We start from the raw sequence: 21,180 nt of genomic DNA on the forward strand, positions 1-21,180 counted from the left end.
TCTTATATGTTCTTTTCCGACACGTTTATAGCAGCATCCAAGTGCTAACGACTTAACGTCCGCTCGCCCGCGCACTGATCATGACGACGTTTAATGTGTCCATTCGTTTCACGCGCACGTGTTCGCCGGGCGGATTATGATTAAGAGTTTTCGGCTCGGGCCGATTAGTGATTATTATTGCGTAAAAGCAATAACCTGCTGAAAACACATTCATTTTTGTTACTATATATAGATACATATGTATTAAGAGACATTTCTATGTCCATTACCACTGTTTATTCAGTATATGGATAGTATTTAAACGACTGTTACATTTAAATTATACCAGTGTTGCCAAATGTTGCATTTCACATTGAAGGAGACAGTTCTAAGAAATGTTACAGATAAACTGATTGCAAATGTTCTACTGAAAACAAACTAATCCCCGCTCTTGCCAGAAAGACGTAAAAGTGTTTCCGCTTTCTTTTCTTGTTCAATATTGTAAGTACTCCTTTTTCCGATTTTTTTTCGACGAACATTCGACCAAATTAGACGAGTAGGTAGCTTCGACTATGTGTCGTATTCGGCGAAGTGTCGGATTCGACGAAGTGTCTTTCAGCGTAGTGTCGTAGATCCGTAGATCCGTGAAATATTTACTCTGTTTTTGTTCTACCAAAATATCGGACGAAAAACATATGAATAGTGATACTTCATATAAGTAATTTTCGTGTGAACGAGATGAACCCCTGTTTACATCGTTGGCATGGCGGGAGAAATTCGTTTGATAAATCTGTTTTTCAGTACACATTAGATGTAGCAAATTTTGTCAAAATGTTTAATAAAATACAGTAACTGTAAATGCAGTAAAAAATATCAATTTTGAAAAAATAACCACTTGTTAGGTTTATTTACATGACTGGCCAATCAGAACGCACAGACGTTACCTTATTCCCAGTAAGTTCCTTGTACTGTTTTAATTGGTGGTCTCTGACTTATAGATGAATGTTTCGTGTCATATTTTCCACGTTTACAGTGTTTTGTCAAACGTGGTCCAATACCAAATGTTTTACGAAGTTTTATCAAGGAATGTTCAGTTTTAAGAAAGATATGGACAGTTTACTGAGGTCACCCCCTGTCGATTTATATGCCTAGATTCAGACTCTGTCGGCAAAAAACAATACAAGTAGATTTCTTCTCATCAAATGCTTTACAAATTTGGTTGTAAATATCTATTAATTGATACACTGTAGATTGTCCATGAATAAATCCTGACTGATTTTTATACATAAATTTATTTGCATGAAAATAGTTATATAGGCTATATTCTTAAACATTACACGTTCCAACAGCAGATATTAAAGAGAAACTGGGCGGTAATTGGAAGGTATGGACTTATCCCCCTTTTTAAATAAGGGCATTACATTTGCATTTTTCCAGCATTCTTAGTATACATTTAGATCTAGAGACCTGTTAAATAAAATTTCCAGTGGTTCACAAATAGTAAAATGTGTCTGTTTTAACATACGGCGGTTGGAATACGGTGTTCCGTTTGGACAATCGTGACTTTTTATTTAATACTAAACCGCGAAGCACGATGGTACGATGACGAAAACGCGATGGCGCGATGATAAAACAACGATGGCACGATGGTGAAAACGCGATGGCACGATGATGAAACCGCGATGGTGCGATGGTACGATGGTGAAATGTCGATGTAATATCGCGTTTTCATCATCGTACCATCGCAGCATCGTGCCATCGCGTTTTCATCATTTTTCCATCGTGCCATCCCGTTTTCATCATCGTAACATCGAGTTTTCACCATCGTGCCTTAGAGGTTATTACACAGGGCTGGTGTGCCTTTAGGCGATATTGGCATACTAGGAGAGGTATTGGCCCGAGGGCTTTAGCGTTAAAGCAAACCAGTCCTGTTTTATAACCTTTTTATTGCATATGTTCCACTATACTGTTAAAGTAATAACGACATTAAAACAATTTCATGTTGGAATATTTATGTAATGCGCGGGAACGTCAACGTTTTCTGATGACGCTGACGTCATTTCCCTTCAAACATTTGTTTTTGGCTGTGACTAAATACAGAGTTGGTTAGACTGGTCCCCTGCGAACTTCAAAAAAGTAAAAATAATTGGAAGCCATTTTGAATGGGAACCAATATTGAACAGGGAACCAGATTACAGAGTTGGTGCGCCCGTGATATATTACAGACTCCGGTATATACCGGATTAACTAAATTTGAACAAAAATACCTTAAATGTATATATTTTGTAACCATGGTGATTCTAACCCTAACCTTTAGTCAATATATTATGCACATTATACACTAAATGCATGCGGACATGCAAAAAAATGAGTATTTTTGCCGTGCGTTCCATTTGATAATAATTCTGCGCATGCGCCGAACGGCTGCACCAACTCTGCAATGAGAAACATTTTAGTGCCGTAGTTTCTTGTGTCCGACTTATTCAACCACCATAGTAGAAGCTGGCGAAATTATGTATTCATACAATGTATTCTTTAAAAAAAATTAGTGTTAGTTTGTATATAGTTGACATTCTGCCAGTGGAAGTATAAAATCTTGATGTTTTGAACAGCCGGAAGTGTGCCTGATATGGATTTTTGGCAAATCCGGAAGTGTGCCTGATATCGATATCAGGCACACCAGCTCACAGGAACGCAAATATCGGCCTAACGCTGCTCATATACGTTTAAATCCAGTGCAAATTTGTTACTATATATTTAGTAACATATGCAATAAATTGCGTTATCACCGTCGTAACATCGCGTTTTCACCATCGTGCCATCGCGTTATCACCATCGTACCATCGCGTTATCATCATCGTACCATCGCGGTTTCACCATTGTTGCTTGAAAGAGTTGCCTCATCCTTTTTACAGACTGGGGTCGTGATGGTAAACAAGTATGCTAAGTATCAAAGCAATATCACAATGGACTTTGAAAGTATTTGGGGTGGTACGCCAACTTTAACATTTGTGTGACGCTCACGCCGACGCCGGGGGAGTACGATAGCTCCCCTATGTGCAAGAGAAACAACCTTTCATTGTTTGTAAATGAAGATGGGAATATCTGGTTTTCGGATAACAGTTTACACGCTGACTCGACAGAGCCTCATTACCGCTTGAAGAGTTGGGTTAAACATATTTTATTTTGCAATATTTTAACAACATGATTACAAATATACAATAAAGGATTAAACAGGAAGCTTTATAACCTCAAGGTTACCTTCAAGCCGGATATTGCTCTCTTCACAGATTTTTATGATGTACCAAGCAGACATCAATGAAAATGCCTAAAAGTGCTCGAACGTTGGAAGTATATTGTTTGAAGAATTGAAGACATGAATCAGTTAAGATTCAAAACCATCTCTTAATAGAAAAACAAAATCTTACCAGCATCCGTACATCTTAGCCGCACAACTGCTACTATGATCAACATTAGAAATTTCATGTCCTTAGCAGTACATTAGATTATTACTTTGTTTTATATTTTCATGTAAACGTATAAGTTTTATATTGCGCACTGTATCAAGAAAACAGAAATATTTCGCTCAATGTAAAAACAAGTAACTGAAGTATTAGGTTAGATGTCATAGATTTATAACATAATACCAACACTTGATATGTCATATTACAAATCAGAAATTGTATACAATGAAACTCCGTTCACTTCCTTATCTGTATCTCTTTGTAATTGTATCCTGATGACAAAAGTTTCAGGTATTTTATTTCAGCTTAAAACAAGCTGCAAAGTCCCCGAAATCAAGTTGATTTGGAATTAAGAATATCTCTCTTCTCCTTAAAATCCACTAAATGTTATTTCCTAGTAAAGAAACTTCAGTTTCCTGGCTTGAATAAAACTATTTAATAATAAAGTTGGGTAAAAATGAATCGTTGCAAGTCATATAATTCAGCATATTGTTTTAAATATGTACGAATAGGAATCATTTTTATTTGTGCGTTAATACGGGTATATAAACCACATTGGGATTTCCCACGCATTATTCAAGAATCGATGGGCCAACAACATCTACAGTGTACCCTCTCCTTTCGTAGGCATCAATTGTTCAGTAGGACCAACTCTTTCGGAAATAAAATAATTTATTTCCCATGTACCTGGGTGTCTACATCAGCCAGGACTAGTCATGGCGCGAGCACATAGTCATGGCGCGAGCACATAGTCATGGCGCGAGCACATAAATCAGACATCAGCGAAGGCACTTTGATCTGTTGGATTCCTGCGGAGAAACCTAAGGAGCTGTCCACAGGACGTCAAGGCACAGGCATATACACACTTGTCAGGTCTGTCCAGGAATATGCTTCTACAGTATGGGACCCTTACCATCACCAGCAGATCCAACAGCTTGAAAATGTCCAACGCCAGGTAGCCAGATTTACCACCGGGAACTATTACTCTAGAGACCCTGGATGCGTCACTAGCATGGGAGCCACTTGCACACAGGAGAGCCAGGAATAGGATCATCATGCTCTATAAGATCACCAACTTCATAGTAGAGGTTCCCGTTACTGTGACACCATTACACCAACAACAGGACTCGAGGCTCCATTGCCAACAACATCAGGCATATCAGCGGGGTCGATGTATATAAATACTCCTTCCTACCAGCCACCATTAAATTGTGGAACAACATCCCGCCGTCTATAAGAGGATTACCATCCCTAGACAGCTTCCGGACCGCCATGCAAGCCATGAACATGTCCGATCTCCTAAGAAATTAAACTGTCATGATTTTTGCAGTTTTTAATTGTAAGTTGTTCGTCCGTCATGCGCTGGAGTAGCAACATTCGAGTATATAGTACGAGTTCACTCCATAACGGGAAGAAGAAGAAAATGACAACCAAATAAATGATAATAAGTCATATCTTGGTCAGTTTGAGTGATAAAACAATAAAAATTGTATTAAAATGGAGCCGAGACATTAGCTCATTTTATAACATTCTCATTTACATTCATGAAAATGCAAATTAGTTTATTAACATAAAAATACTGCTAATAAAGGGATAATTTCAGCTCCATTTTTACTGTTTTTTGTTGTTGTTGTTTTTTCTTCAAAATAATTGAACAAGATATGATGGATTATCATCTGTATGGTCATTTCCAAAAATGACGTTTGTCACGGAAACATTGAAATACTATTTAGTTCGAGTTTTTTTTTTCATGGGATCATCTTTTTTAATCCCCCGCCGTGGCGGAGGGATTATAGGAATGGTCTGCGTCCGTCCTTCCGTCCGTCTGTCCGTGCCCGCGAAATGATGGTTAAGTGACTGCATAACGGTACTTTCTCTTTGATGTCATTCGTTCCGTTCTGTTTATGTGACTATTTTTCTTTTTATGTGACTGTTAGAACAATAGAGAGAACAATGGGGGAGTCACATAAAGACCGTTTCGTTAGAACGTCCGTCCTTCCGTCCGTAACAAAACCGTGTCCGGTCCTTATCTCCTAAACCCCTTGAAGGATTTTCATGAAACTTGGGTCAAATGATCACCTCATCAAGACGATGTGCAGAACCCATGAGTCAGCCTTGTCGGTTCAAGGTCAAGGTCACAACTCAAGGCCAAAGGTTTGAGCCCGCCATTTTGTGTCCGCTCTATATCTCCTAAACCCCTTGAAGGAATTTTATAAAACTTGGGTCAAATGATCACCTCATCAAGACGATGTGCAGAACCCATGAGTCAGCCATGCCGGCTCAAGGTCAAGGTCACAACTCAAGGTCAAAGGTTTGAGCCTTCCATTTTGTGTCCGCTCTATATCTCTTAAACCCCTTGAAGGAATTTTATAAAACTTGGGTCAAATGATCACCTCATCAGAACGATGTGCAGAACCTTGAGTCAGTCATGCCGGCTCAAGGTCACGGTCACAACTTAGGGTCAAAGGTTTGAACCTTCCATTTTGTGTTCGCTCTATATCTCCTAAACCCCTTGAAGGATTTTCATCAAACTTGGGTCAAACAATCACCTCATCAAGGCGATGTGCAGAACTTATGAGTCAGCCATGTCGGCTCAAGGTCAAGGTCACAACTGAAGGTCAAAGGTTTGAGGCTTCCATTTCGTGTCCGCTCTATATCTCCTAAACCCCTTGAAGGAATTTTATAAAACTTGGGTCAAATGATTACCTCATCAGACCGATGTGTAGAAATTATGAGTCAACCATGCCAGCTCAAGGTCACGGTCACAACTAAGGGTCGAAGGTTTGAGCCTTCCATTTGGTGTCCACTCCTTAACCCCTCGAAGGATTTTCATCAAATTTGGGTCAAATGATCACCTCATCAAGAACTCATGAGTCAGCCATGTCAACTCAAGGTCAAGGTCACAACTGAAGGTCAAAGGTTTCAGCTCTGTATCTCCTAAACCCCTTGAAGGATTTTCATTAAACTTTGGTCAAATGATCACCTCATCAAGACGTTGTGCAGAATTCATGAGTCAGCCATGTCAGTTCAAGGTCAAGGTCATCAGCCATGTCAGTTCAAGGTCAAGGTCACAGCTAAAATCAAAGGTTTTACCCTTTCACTATCCATAGCAGTGGCGGGGGATTTAGCTGTCTTTCAGACTGCCTTGTTCATTTTGAAAGAGTTGGTCTTGCCAAAAACTTTCGTAACTTTCGAAAAATGTCCAGAGTGCATGGTAAATGTTGCTGGTCTCCTCTCTACTATTTGAAAAACTAAATGAACCCAATCTAGTAACTGAAATAAACCAATGTCATTAACTTTTTACAGCACAGTGCAGACAATGGCACCTCCCCAGTAGTTTTCCAACCAAACTTCAATCAGTGCTGCTTATGAGAGCATAATGAGATATGGGTCTTTTATATTACTTGTCAGAATTTTGAGAATGAAATTTATAATTATTTTCTAATTTATTTATTTATTTTTTTATTTATTTATTTTTTTTTTGCTTTTCCATTGGTAACTTAGAATACGTTTTCAGGAGAATAAATGTTATGGTAACTTGAATATTTGCTATCCGAGTTCATACTTTAAGTTGTTGAAACAAGTTTTGACCATAAAAGGTTTGATATAAAATATGCAGGTATTACTTCATACAAGTATGTAGCTATTTACATTTTGAGACAGTTTCTAAAGACTCACCGTCTTAGTTGATCTTTTTCAAAGTTCTCACTGAAGGTCACGGTTGACAGTCAAAGTAACTCAAAGGAGTATGGTTGAAAGTCATCTAAAGAATATTTCTGTGAAATTATTTTGAAATGTCAGCAGTTCCCCGAGTTTTTCCTTTCGGTCGCTGTAGGCTGGTTTAGGCAAAGATGTTTTATCAGACAGACAAACATCCAATGATCTTAAAAGCTCAACAGAAGCATTTGAGCTAAACCTGAATGAAACAATACAGAATAGCAAAACTGTACAATTATAAAAAGTCATACGTAACAACTTAGACATACCAATACTTTATTTACAATTCTTTATCACAGTAACATATAACAGTATGCTAAAATATAGCTTTATACAAGAATCAAAAAATACCTACTAACAATTTTATTAAAATGAGAACGTGTTCTTTATTCACGTTCTCATATTGCTGTGCAAAATCTGCTTATCTATATATAAGGCAAAACACTCAGATTATCTGAGAAATGAATGCCCACATCTTCCTTTAATTATCCATTGTTTCTTATAAATCTACTTTAAATCCATTTTAACTCCAGATTTAAACAGTTACTTGTGACGGACATGAAAAAATGATAAATAACCTAAATGTCACATCGAAGTAAAAGCCTGAAAGCTTCTCTATTCTAGTCACAGGACATTGTTGCTAATATACAAAACATCCATTTCACTGGAAATTAATGCCTCTCCAGTTTTCTATTATTTTGTATGTCCATGCAGACAATGTTATCAAATCATTGTTATAACAAAAAAATTTCACTCAGATTTTTTTCAGGCCTACAGAGAAATAGATTGGTTTAAAATTCAGAAATCTGATCATCTTTGTATCACTAGACCACTCAGCTCAATGCGAACTAGAACCATTGTTTAATATATGTTATTTTGGTGGGGTAGGAGTAGTTCGTTTCTTGTTTTTAGGTTTGCCACCAAATGTAATGTTCGGTTGTGTTGGTACTGCCGGTTGTTTCAGTATCTGGTGAAACTGCAGCTGTTGCTGGGGTGCCTGACTGGGATTCTTGAATGCCTGAGAAGAGATAATAAATAGCATGGTAAATATGTCTGTATTGCAGTGCATATTTGTTTCATTCAGTTGAATAACATACATATATTATCATGAGTATCTTTCATGTTCAATTCCTGAAAAAGCTTAACGGCTTATTTATTTTAAAATAATGAATAACTCTTATGCCCACCACCTGGAAAAGCCAGTAATGTCTATTCTAAAAGTTATAAAAGTAAGTTTTGAGGCCAGTCCTAAAACAAATCTTGCCATTCGTCAAAACCTGGGCTCTGTAGCGACCAATACATGGCTTACGATCTGAGACTGGTCTCTATATTTAGTTTTATAACCTCCAACACTGATGCCATATGGGATGAGAGGTAGTGAACCCAGTGGTGTTCCAGATAGTGGTGTTCCAGGTAGTAACTCCACTGGTGTTCAAAGTAGTGACCAAAGTAAAGCTATCTTAGTGACCCCAGTGCTGCTTCAAATAGTGACTCCAGTGGTGTTCCAGATAGTGGCCCAAACAGTGTTCCAGGTTGTAACTCCATTGGAGTTCAAGTAAGTGACCCAAGTAGTGCTGCATCAGGTAGTGACCCAAGTAGTGTCATGTTAGTGACCCAAGTAGTGCTATGTTAGTGACCACAGTGCTATTGTAGTGACCGCAGCAGTGCTGTTGTAGTGATTTCAGTGCTGCTTCAGGTAATGACCCCAGTAGTGTTATTGAAGTGACCCCAGTAGTGGTATTGAAGTGACCCCAGTGCTGCTTCAGGTAGTAACCCCAGCAGTGCTATGTTAGTGACCCCAGTAGTGCTATGTTAGTAACCTCAGTGCTGTTTCAGGTAGGTACCCTAGTAGTGCTATTGTCGTGACAGTGCTTTTTCAGGTTGTGACCCCATAGTGCTATTGTAGTACTTCTTCAGGTAGTGGCCCAAGTAGTGCTTTTGTAGTGATTCCAGTGCTGTTTCAGGTAGTGAACTCAGTAGTGCTATTGTAATAACCCAAGTGGTGCTATGTTAGTGACCCCAGTAGTGCTATGTTAGTGACCCCAGTAGTGCTATGTTAGTGACCCCAGTAGTGCTATTCTAGTGACAAAGTGCTTTTTCAGGTTGTGACCCCTTAGTGCTATTGTAGTGCTTCTTCATGTAGTGGCCCAGGTAGTACTTTTGTAGTGACCCAAGTAGTAATTTTGTAGTGACCCAAGTAGTGCTTTTGTAGTGACCCTAGTAGTGATTTTGTAGTGATTCCAGTGCTGCTTCAGGTAGTGACCTCAGTAGTGCTATTGTAGTGACCCAACTAGTGCTTTTGTAGTGACCCAAGTAGTGCTTTTGTAGTGATTCCAGTGCTGCTACAGGTAGTGACCCCAGTAGTGCTATTGTAGTGACCCAAGTAGCACTTTTGTAGTGACCCTAGTCGTGCTTTTGTAGTGATTCCAGTGCTGCTTCAGGTAGTGACCCCAGAAGTGCTATTGTAGTGACCCAAGTAGCGCTTTTTTTAGTGACCCTAGTCGTGCTTTTGTAGTGATTCCAATGCTGCTTCAGGTAGTGACCCCAGTAGTGCTATTGTAGTGACCCAAGTAGCGCTTTTGTAGTGACCCAAGTAGTGCTTGTGTAGTGATTCCAGTGCTGCTTCAGGTAGTGACCTCAGTAGTGCTATTGTAGTGACCCAACTAGTGCTTTTGTAGTGACCCAAGTAGTGCTTTTGTAGTGATTCCAGTGCTGCTTCAGGTAGTGACCCCAGTAGTGCTTTTGTAGTGATCCAAGTAGTGCTTTTGTAGAGACCCTAGTAGTGATTTTGTAGTGACCCCAGTAGTGCTATTGTAGTGACAAAGTGCTTTTTCAGGTTGTGACCCCTTAGTGCTATTGTAGTGCTTCTTCATGTAGTGGCCCAGGTAGTACTTTCGTAGTGACCCAAGTAGTGATTTTGTAGTGACCCAAGTAGTGCTTTTGTAGTGACCCTAGTAGTGATTTTGTAGTGACCCAAGTAGTGCTTTTGTAGTGACCCTAGTAGTGATTATGTAGTGATTCCAGTGCTGCTTCAGGTAGTGACCTCAGTAGTGCTATTGTAGTGACCCAACTAGTGCTTTTGTAGTGATTCCAGTGCTGCTTCAGGTAGTGACCTCAGTAGTGCTTTTGTAGTGACCCAAGTAGTGCTTTTGTAGTGATTCCAGTGCTGCTTCAGGTAGTGACCCCAGTAGTGCTATTGTAGTGACCCAAGTAGCGCTTTTGTAGTGACCCTAGTAGTGCTTTTGTAGTGATTCCAGTGCTGCTTCAGGTAGTGACCCCAGTAGTGCTATTGTAGTGACCCAAGTAGCGCTTTTGTAGTGACCCAAGTAGTGCTTTTGTAGTGATTCCAGTGCTGCTTCAGGTAGTGACCCCCAGTAGTGCTATTGTAGTGACCCAAGTAGTGCTTTTGTAGTGACCCAAGTAGTGCTTTTGTAGTGACCCTAGTAGTGCTTTTGTAGTGATTCCAGTGCTGCTTCAGGTAGTGACCCCAGTAGTGCTATTGTAGTGACCCAAGTAGCGCTTTTGTAGTGATTCCAATGCTGCTTCAGGTAGTGACCCCAGTAGTGCTATTGTAGTGACCCAAGTAGTGCTTTTGTAGTGACCGTAGTAGTGATTTTGTAGTGACCCCAGTAGTGCTATTGTAGTGACAAAGTGCTTTTTCAGGTTGTGACCCCTTAGTGCTATTGTAGTGCTTCTTCATGTAGTGACCCAAGTAGTGATTTTGTAGTGACCCAAGTAGTGCTTTTGTAGTGACCCTAGTAGTGATTTTGTAGTGACCCAAGTAGTGCTTTTGTAGTGACCCTAGTAGTGATTCCAGTGCTGCTTCAGGTAGTGACCTCAGTAGTGCTATTGTAGTGACCCAACTAGTGATTTTGTAGTGATTCCAGTGCTGCTTCAGGTAGTGACCTCAGTAGTGCTATTGTAGTGACCCAACTAGTGTTTTTGTAGTGATTCCAGTGCTGCTTCAGGTAGTGACCTCAGTAGTGCTTTTGTAGTGATCCAAGTAGTGCTTTTGTAGAGACCCTAGTAGTGATTTTGTAGTGACCCCAGTAGTGCTATTGTAGTGACAAAGTGCTTTTTCAGGTTGTGACCCCTTAGTGCTATTGTAGTGCTTCTTCATGTAGTGGCCCAGGTAGTACTTTCGTAGTGACCCAAGTAGTGATTTTGTAGTGACCCAAGTAGTGCTTTTGTAGTGACCCTAGTAGTGATTTTGTAGTGACCCAAGTAGTGCTTTTGTAGTGACCCTAGTAGTGATTATGTAGTGATTCCAGTGCTGCTTCAGGTAGTGACCTCAGTAGTGCTTTTGTAGTGACCCAAGTAGTGCTTTTGTAGTGATTCCAGTGCTGCTTCAGGTAGTGACCCCAGTAGTGCTATTGTAGTGACCCAAGTAGCGCTTTTGTAGTGACCCTAGTAGTGCTTTTGTAGTGATTCCAGTGCTGCTTCAGGTAGTGACCCCAGTAGTGCTATTGTAGTGACCCAAGTAGCGCTTTTGTAGTGACCCAAGTAGTGCTTTTGTAGTGATTCCAGTGCTGCTTCAGGTAGTGACCCCCAGTAGTGCTATTGTAGTGACCCAAGTAGTGCTTTTGTAGTGACCAAGTAGTGCTTTGTAGTGACCCTACGTAGTGCTTTGTAGTGATTCCAGTGCATGCTTCAGGTAGTGACCCCAGTAGTGCTATTGTAGTGACCCAGTAGCGCTTTTGTAGTGATTCCAATGCTGCTTCAGGTAGTGACCCCAGTAGTGCTATTGTAGTGACCCAAGTAGTGCTTTTGTAGTGACCGTAGTAGTGATTTTGTAGTGACCCCAGTAGTGCTATTGTAGTGACAAAGTGCTTTTTCAGGTTGTGACCCCTTAGTGCTATTGTAGTGCTTCTTCATGTAGTGGCCCATGTAGTACTTTTGTAGTGACCCAAGTAGTGATTTTGTAGTGACCCAAGTAGTGCTTTTGTAGTGACCCTAGTAGTGATTTTGAAGTGACCCAAGTAGTGCTTTTGTAGTGACCCTAGTAGTGATTCCAGTGCTGCTTCAGGTAGTGACCTCAGTAGTGCTATTGTAGTGACCCAACTAGTGATTTTGTAGTGATTCCAGTGCTGCTTCAGGTAGTGACCTCAGTAGTGCTATTGTAGTGACCCAACTAGCGTTTTTGTAGTGATTCCAGTGCTGCTTCAGGTAGTGACCTCAGTAGTGCTTTTGTAGTGACCCAAGTAGTGCTTTTGTAGTGATTCCAGTGCTGCTTCAGGTAGTGACCCCAGTAGTGCTATTGTAGTGACCCAAGTAGCGCTTTTGTAGTGACCCTAGTAGTGCTTTTGTAGTGATTCCAGTGCTGCTTCAGGTAGTCACCCCAGTAGTGCTATTGTAGTGACCCAAGTAGCACTTTTGTAGTGACCCAAGTAGTGCTTTTGTAGTGATTCCAGTGCTGCTTCAGGTAGTGACCCCCAGTAGTGCTATTGTAGTGACCAAAGTAGTGCTTTTGTAGTGACCCTAGTAGTGCTTTTGTAGTGATTCCAGTGCTGCTTCAGGTAGTGACCCCAGTAGTGCTATTGTAGTGACCCAAGTAGCGCTTTTGTAGTGATTCCAATGCTGCTTCAGGTAGTGACCCCAGTAGTGCTATTGTAGTGACCCAAGTAGTGCTTTTGTAGTGACCGTAGTAGTGATTTTGTAGTGACCCCAGTAGTGCTATTGTAGTGACAAAGTGCTTTTTCAGGTTGTGACCCCTTAGTGCTATTGTAGTGCTTCTTCATGTAGTGGCCCATGTAGTACTTTTGTAGTGACCCAAGTAGTGCTTTTGTAGTGACCCTAGTAGTGATTTTGTAGTGACCCAAGTAGTGCTTTTGTAGTGACCCTAGTAGTGATTTTGTAGTGATTCCAGTGCTGCTTCAGGTAGTGACCTCAGTAGTGCTATTGTAGTGACCCAACTAGTGCTTTTGTAGTGATTCCAGTGCTGCTTCAGGTAGTGACCCCAGTAGTGCTATTATAGTGACCCAAGTAGCGCTTTTGTAGTGACCCTCGTAGTGCTTTTGTAGTGATTCCAGTGCTGCTTCAGGTAGTGACCCCAGTAGTGCTATTGTAGTGACCCAAGTAGCGCTTTTGTAGTGACCCAAGTAGTGCTTTTGTAGTGATTCCAGTGCTGCTTCAGGTAGTGACCTCAGAAGTGCTATTGTAGTGACCCAAGTAGCGCTTTTGTAGTGATTCTAGTGCTGCTTCAGGTAGTGACCTCAGTAGTGCTATTGTAGTGACCCAAGTCGTGCTTTTGTAGTGATTCCAGTGCTGCTTCAGGTAGTGACCTCAGTAGTGCTATTGTAGTGACCCAAGTAGTGCTTTTGTAGTGATTCCAGTGCTGCTTCAGGTAGTGACCTCAGTAGTGCTATTGCAGTGACCCAACTAGTGCTTTTGTAGTGACCCTAGTAGTGCTTTTGTAGTGATTCCAGTGCTGCTTCAGGTAGTGACCCCCAGTAGTGCTATTGTAGTGACCCAAGTAGGGCTTTTGTAGTGACCCTAGTAGTGCTTTTGTAGTGATTCCAGTGCTGCTTCAGGTAGTGACCTCAGTAGTGCTACTGTAGTGACCCTACTACTGCTTTTGTAGTGACCCTAGTAGTGCTTTTGTAGTGATTCCAGTGCTGCTTCAGGTAGTGACCCCAGTAGTGCTATTGTAGTGACCCAAGTAGCGCTTTTGTAGTGACCCAAGTAGTGCTTTTGTAGTGATTCCAGTGCTGCTTCAGGTAGTGACCTCAGTAGTGCTATTGTAGTGACCCAACTAGTGCTTTTGTAGTGACCCAAGTAGTGCTTTTGTATTGATTCCAGTGCTGCTACAGGTAGTGACCCCAGTAGTGCTATTGTAGTGACCCAAGTAGCACTTTTGTAGTGACCCTAGTCGTGCTTTTGTAGTGATTCCAGTGCTGCTTCAGGTAGTGACCCCAGTAGTGCTATTGTAGTGACCCAAGTAGCGCTTTTTTTAGTGACCCTAGTCGTGCTTTTGTAGTGATTCCAGTGCTGCTTCAGGTAGTGACCCCAGTAGTGCTATTGTAGTGACCCAAGTAGCGCTTTTGTAGTGACCCAAGTAGGCTTGTGTAGTGATTTCCAGTGCTGCTTCAGATAGTGACCTCAGTAGTGCTATTGTAGTGACCCAACTAGTGCTTTTGTAGTGACCCAAGTAGTGCTTTTGTAGTAATTCCAGTGCTGCTTCAGGTAGTCACCCCAGTAGTGCTATTGTAGTGATCCAAGTAGTGCTTTTGTAATGACCCTAGTAGTGATTTTGTAGTGACCCCAGTAGTGCTATTGTAGTGACAAAGTGCTTTTTCAGGTTGTGACCCCTTAGTGCTATTGTAGTGCTTCTTCATGTAGTGGCCCAGGTAGTACTTTCGTAGTGACCCAAGTAGTGATTTTGTAGTGACCCAAGTAGTGCTTTTGTAGTGAACCTAGTAGTGCTTTTGTAGTGACCCAAGTAGTGCTTTTTGTAGTGACCCTAGTAGTGATTATGTAGTGATTCCAGTGCTGCTTCAGGTAGTGACCTCAGTAGTGCTATTGTAGTGACCCCAAAAATGTGCTTTGTAGTGATTCCAGTGCTGCTTCAGGTAGTGACCTCAGTAGTGCTTTGTAGTGACCAAGTAGTGCTTTTGTAGTGATTCCAGTGCTGCTTCAGGTAGTGACCCCAGTCGTGCTATTGTAGTGACCCAAGTAGCGCTTTGTAGTGACCCTAGTAGTGCTTTTGTAGTGATTCCAGTGCTGCTCAGGTAGTGACCCCAGTAGTGCTATTGTAGTGACCCAAGTAGCGCTTTTGTAGTGACCAAGTAGTGCTTTTGTAGTGATTCCAGTGCTGCTTCAGGTAGTGACCCCAGTCCAGTGCTATTGTAGTGACCCAAGTAGTTGCTTTTGTAGTGACCAAGTAGTGCTTTTGTAGTGACCCTAGTAGTGCTTTTGTAGTGATTCCAGTGTGCTTCAGGTAGTGACCCAGTACGTGCTATTGTAGTGACCCAAGTAGCGCTTTTGTAGTGACCCTAGTAGTGCTTTTGTAGTGATTACAGTGCTGCTTCAGGTAGTGACCCAGTAGTGCTATTGTAGTGACCAAGTAGCACTTTTGTAGGACCCATGTAGTGCTTTTGTAGTGATTCCAGTGCTGCTTCAGGTAGTGACCCCAGTAGTGCTATTGTAGTGACCCAAGTAGTGCTTTTGTAGTGACCCAAGTAGTGCTTTTGTAGTTGACCTAGTAGTGCTTTTGTAGTGATTCCAGTGCTGCTTCAGGTAGTGACCCAGTAGTGCTATTGTAGTGACCCAAGTAGCGCTTTTGTAGTGATTCCAGTGCTGCTTCAGGTAGTGACCCAGTTGTGCTATTGTAGTGACCAAGTAGTGCTTTTGTAGTGACCGTAGTAGTGATTTTGTAGTGACCCCAGTAGTGCTATTGTAGGACAAAATGCTTTTTCAGGTTGTGACCCTTGTGCTATTGTAGTGCTTCTTCATGAGTGGCCCAGTAGTACTTTTGTTAGTGACCAGTAGTGATTTTGTAGTGCCAAGTAGTGCTTTTGTAGTGACCTAGTAGTGATTTTGTAGTGACCCAAGTAGTGCTTTTGTAGGACCCTAGTAGTGATTCCAGTGCTGCTTCAGGTAGTGACCTCGTAGTGCTATTGTAGTGACCCAACTAGTGCTTTTGTAGTGATTCAGTGCTGTTCAGGTAGTGACCCCAGTGTGCTATTGTAGTGACCAAGTAGCGCTTTTGTAGTGACCTAGTAGTGCTTTTGTAGTGATTCAGTGCTGCTTCAGGTAGTGACCCAGTAGTGCTATTGTAGTGAGCCAAGTAGCGCTTTTGTAGTGACCCAAGTAGTGCTTTGTAGTGATTCCAGTGCTGCTTCAGGCACGTGACCTCAGAAGTGCATATTGTAGTGACCAAGTAGCGCTTTGTAGTGATTCCAGTGCTGCTTCAGGTAGTGACCTCAGTAGTGCTATTGTAGTGACCCAAAGTCGTGCTTTTGTAGTGATTCCAGTGTGCTTCAGGTAGTGACTCAGTAGTGCTATTGTAGTGACCCAAGTAGTGCTTTGTAGTGATTCCAGTGCTGCTTCAGGTAGTGACCTCAGTAGTGCTTTGTAGTGACCCAACTAGTGCTTTGTGAGTGACCCTAGTAGTGCTTTTGTAGTGATTCAGTGTGCTTCAGGTATGACCCCAGTAGTGCTATTGTAGTGACCCAAGTAGCGCTTTTGTTGTTGACCTATTAGTGCTTTTGTAGTGATTCCAGTGCTGCTTCAGGTAGTGACCTCAGTAGTGCTACTGTAGTGACCCTACTAGTGCTTTTGTAGTGACCCTAGTAGTGCTTTTGTAGTGATTCCAGTGCTGCTTCAGGTAGTGACCCCAGTAGTGCTATTGTAGTGACCCAAGTAGCGCTTTTGTAGTGACCAGTATGCTTTTGTAGTGATTCCAGTGCTGCTTCAGGTTGTGACCTCAGTAGTGCTATTGTAGTGACCAATAGTGCTTTTGTAGTGACCAAGTAGTGCTTTTGTAGTGATTTCAGTGCTGCTTCAGGTAGTGACCCAGTAGTGCTATTGTAGTGACCCAAGTAGCTTTTGTAGTGACCTAGTAGTGCTTTCGTAGTGATTCCGTGCTACTTCTAGTAGTGACCCCAGTAGTGCTACTGTATGACCAAGTAGTGCTTTTGTAGTGACCCTAGTAGTGCTTTTGTAGTCACCCAAATAGTGCTTTTGTAGTGACCCTAGTAGTGCTTTTGTAGTAACCCAAGTAGTGCTTTTGTACTGACCCAAGTAGTGCTTTTGTACTGACCCTAGTAGTGCTTTTGTAGTGACCCAAGTTGTGCTTTTGTAGTGACCCAAATAGTGCTTTTGCAGTGACCCCCTGTAGTGCCATTGTAGTGACCCAAGTAGTGCTATGTCGTGACCAAGTAGTGCTTTTGTAGTTACCAAGTAGTACTTTTTGTAGTGACCTAGTAGTGCTTTTGTAGTGATTCCAGTGTGCTTCAGGTAGTGACCCTAGTAGTGCTTTTGTAGTGACCCAAGTAGTGCTTTTGTAGTGATTCCAGTGCTGCTTCAGGTAGTGACCCCCAGTAGTGCTATTGTAGTGACCCAAGTAGTGCTTTTGTAGTGATTCCAGTGCTGCTTCAGGTAGTGACCCCAGTAGTGCTATTGTAGTGAACCAAGTAGTGCTTTTGTAGTGATTCAGTGCGCTTCAGGTAGTGACCCAGTAGTGCTATTGTAGTGACCAAGTAGTGCTACTGTAGTGACCCAAGTTGTGCTTTTGTAGTGACCCAAATAGTGCTTTTGCAGTGACCCCCTGTAGTGCCATTGTTGTGACCCAAGTAGTGCTATTTAATGACCCAAGTAGTGCTTTTGTAGTGACCCAAGTAGTGCTATTGTAGTGACCCTAGTAGTGCTTTTGTAGTGATTCCAGTGCTGCTTCAGGTAGTGACCACCAGTAGTGCTATGTTAGTGACCCCAGTAGTGCTATGTTAGTGACCCCAGTGCTGTTCAAGACTGAGAAGTAGACAAAAGCCTTACTGTGGAGATTTCATGCTAGCTAAACTCAACTGACACTTCAACAAGAAACCTCTGAAGTAAGTTGTAGAAACCTTAAACATAGTTCCCTGATAAATTGTTTATACTATTGTGATGCCAGTCAAATAATACCAGATACATAAATATTATTCAAAGTCATATTTAGTAAATTACATGTTTGTCTTTTAGAAATGTGTCCATAGGACACAATGTCATATGCCTCCACAATGTGATGTCAGAACACAAAGCTTTATTATGAAATGTTTTACTTTACCTGTAACTGTGCCTGGAACTGAGGCTGTAGTTGTACCAACTGCTGATGGGTTAATGTTGTTGTAATACCACCTGCTGGGCCACCACTCTTACCCACAGGGATCTGGGACAACACATGCTGCCCAGGACCGTGAGTGGGTAATATTGCTGAAATTTTAAATCTCAAAGTTAGATATACTATGTGCTGACAATTCAGAAGTACATTTCCTGTAAATAAGGCAGAACTTCATAAGATTTCCATGGTCAAATCAGTTAACAGATTGTGGGAATGTGGTATTCATAATTACATATATTCTAATCATTCTATTTAAAATAGCAACGTTCAAACTCTTCGCATTTTAAGCTATCAAAATAACAAAGAACTCACATTATAAAGCCTGAACATATACACAATAAATCTGAAGTATGATTTAAAAGATAATTCAGTTAATTTTCAAATATGTTTTATCCCCTGCTTTAAGATCTTCCCTGTAGTGATAGGTCCCTGTAAGGAAGTTGAGTGTTCCACATGAGGATCTTACCTGTAGTGGTAGGTCCCTGTAAGGAATGTAGTGATAGGTCCTTGTAAGGAAATTGAGTGTTCCACCTAAGGTTCTTACCTGTAGTGATAGGTCCCTGTAAGGAATGTAGTGATAGGTCCCTGTAAGAAGTTGAGTGTTCCACCTGAGGATCTTACCTGTAGTGACAGATCACTGTAAGGAAGTTGAGTGTTCCACCTGAGGATCTTACCTGCAGTGATAGGTCCCTGTAAGGAAGTTGAGTTTTCCACCTGAGGATCTTACCTGTAGTGACAGGTCCCTGTAAGGAAGTTGAGTGTTCCACCTGAGGATCTTACCTGTAGTGACAGGTCCCTGTAAGGAAGTTGAGTGTTCCACCTGAGGATCTTACCTGTAGTGTTAGGTCCCTGTAAGGAAGTTGAGTGTTCCACCTGAGGATCTTACCTGTAGTGGTAGGTCCCTGTAAGGAAGTTGAGTGTTCCACCTGAGGATCTTACCTGTAGTATAGGTCCCTGTAAGGAAATTGAGTGTTCCACCTGAGGATCTTACTTGTAGTGACAGGTCCCTGTAAGGAAGTTGAGTGTTCCACCTGAGGATCTTACCTGTAGTGACAGGTCACTGTACAAAAGATGAGGGTTTCACCTTAGGATCTTACCTGTATTACGAGATCCCTGTATGAAAGTTTAGGATTTAACCCCATCTGAGGATCTTACCTGTAGTGATAGGTCCTTGTATGGAAGTTGAGTGTTTCACCTGAGGATCTTAGCTTTAGTGACAGGTCCCTGTATTGAAGAGGAGGGTTTAACCTTAGTATCATGAGATCCCTGTATGACGGCTGAGGATTTCACCCCCATCTGAGAAACTTACCTGTAGTAAGAGGACCCTGTATGGAAGTTGAAGGTTTAACCCCCACTTGTGTTAGGGTCTGGTTTTGTTGTAGACTTGAACCTGCCTTCATCTGTGGCCGTGCCTGTTGTTGCAAGTTCACAAACTGTATGCCCTGCTGACCAAACTGAAAGGAGTGAATAAAAAAGTGCCTATTAATAAATGCATTGACTGAACTATTAAATAATAGGCCGAAGTTGGTGCAAGACTGACTGCAAGGGGAATTTGACTGCCTTTTAGTTAAACACCAATATAAATGTTATGTACACATCTGTAGATATAGGTTACCTGGAACCAACTAATTAACACTGAAAAATGTTCACTCAAGAATGCTTCTGAGTAAATCTACGGAACATCTGTCAAAGAGGATCCAAGTAAGAAGAAGTATTTTCTTTCTTAAATCCTGGCTGCTTTAACGTGTAGCAGACATGAACCATTTGCAAACTCTGGAAGGATTAAAAAAAGTTTGGCAATCATCCATCAAGCTGTTCGTAAGGAGAAATTATTCTAAAAAATCTTCTTCTATTTTTAGCCTTGGTAACAGGGATGTTTTAGTCAATTTTGGTGAACATCCCTTAAGCTGTTCATAACAAGAAGTTGTTCAAAGGAAGCTGTAAGACTTTAAATAAAAAATTCCTTATGTTCAACTGCAAAAAACTCACAGCAGTGCTAAGTCTGACCCATGGGTCATGGTTTAAATAATCCTAAGAGGGAATCATTCGATCATCAGTATGCTCAATCAATTTTTTTTTTATCATAATTTTTGAGAACATTTATAAAGTTAAAACAAAGCACTATGGACTGCAACAGGTTTTATCTAGACATACCTGAATTTCAACATTCTGTCTTGTAAATATCACTTAATTTCATCAGTTAATCAAAATTCAGCATAATTGTCACATAAATGGTTTTTCTGTAACACAGAGCTTCAGGATAATTTCATCAAAACAAGAGGGTCATTGACCCTATAGCACTCACCTGTGTATAAGGCTTTAAGTGTGTTTGTATAATGTAATGGTACAAGTATTGATAGGTTGCTTCTATGTTAGCCTAGGGCAAATGTTAGACGGTACAATTCTGATATCATCTGCCAAAAATCAAGCCTTAGCTATTACTGATTCAGAGAAGAAGATTTTCAAAGTTTCTTTACATGTTACATACAGGGGCTTGGCCATCTTTGACTTTAGGACAATAATTTGGTCAATCATGGTAGATAGACAGACATACAGACGACGGAAAATCTAAGTGCCCCCACCCTCCCAAAAAGTTTGGGGGACACATAAGTTATGGTAACTTTATAATAATAAATGTATTCACCTGTAATTGTAGTGGTATTGAAGAGGAACTTCTTATTGTCTGACTGGCAGGTTTGAGACCAGCTGGTACCAGTGGTGTACCAGCCAGGTTAATTGGTACTGACAACATACTGGTACCTGGTATCACATTACTTGGCTGTGTTATGACACCTAGAGGAAACACAAAGAAATGCACATGCAATACTTATATCAGACACATATCTACGAAGTAAAGTTTTTTAAATGTAATTTTAACTTCCAAAACCACAGAGTTTCTCCAAAATTTTCACAACGATTACATGTTTTATAGATGGTAGAGAAAACATGGATTTTATAGGGAATGATTTTCTTTCAACATGAATAAAAATTTGAAACAAATATATTCTACAAAAAGTTACAGACTTTACCAGTATTGGTACAAGGAAAAAATGTTAGATGTAGAAGACAAAGACGAATTTTATCAAAGGTTGCCCAGTTATATCACTCACAAAATGAAACTTTCTAGGCTATGATAATGGACTTTACAACCTCAGTTGTACATTCATTGAACAGAAACAAACCAAACGACAATACAGGAAGTGC

General features: G+C 41.0%; 1 protein-coding gene across 1 annotated transcript in view; it reads right to left on the bottom strand.

The window, feature by feature from the left end:
- Positions 1-7,412: 7,412 nt before the first annotated feature.
- The window catches only part of LOC123556452 (transcription factor SPT20 homolog), a 77,175-nt gene continuing 63,407 nt past the window's right edge, over positions 7,413-21,180 (bottom strand). The window contains exons 21-24 of the mRNA XM_053542661.1: positions 20,621-20,769; positions 19,286-19,430; positions 17,923-18,068; positions 7,413-8,178 (exon numbers count right to left, since the gene is read on the bottom strand). Of these exons, the coding sequence (XP_053398636.1) occupies positions 8,032-8,178; positions 17,923-18,068; positions 19,286-19,430; positions 20,621-20,769 (587 nt within the window). The 3' untranslated portion in view covers positions 7,413-8,031. The remainder of the gene's footprint in view (positions 8,179-17,922; positions 18,069-19,285; positions 19,431-20,620; positions 20,770-21,180) is intronic.

This window comes from Mercenaria mercenaria, chromosome 5, assembly GCF_021730395.1.
Source record: "Mercenaria mercenaria strain notata chromosome 5, MADL_Memer_1, whole genome shotgun sequence".
Lineage (NCBI taxonomy): Eukaryota > Metazoa > Mollusca > Bivalvia > Venerida > Veneridae > Mercenaria > Mercenaria mercenaria.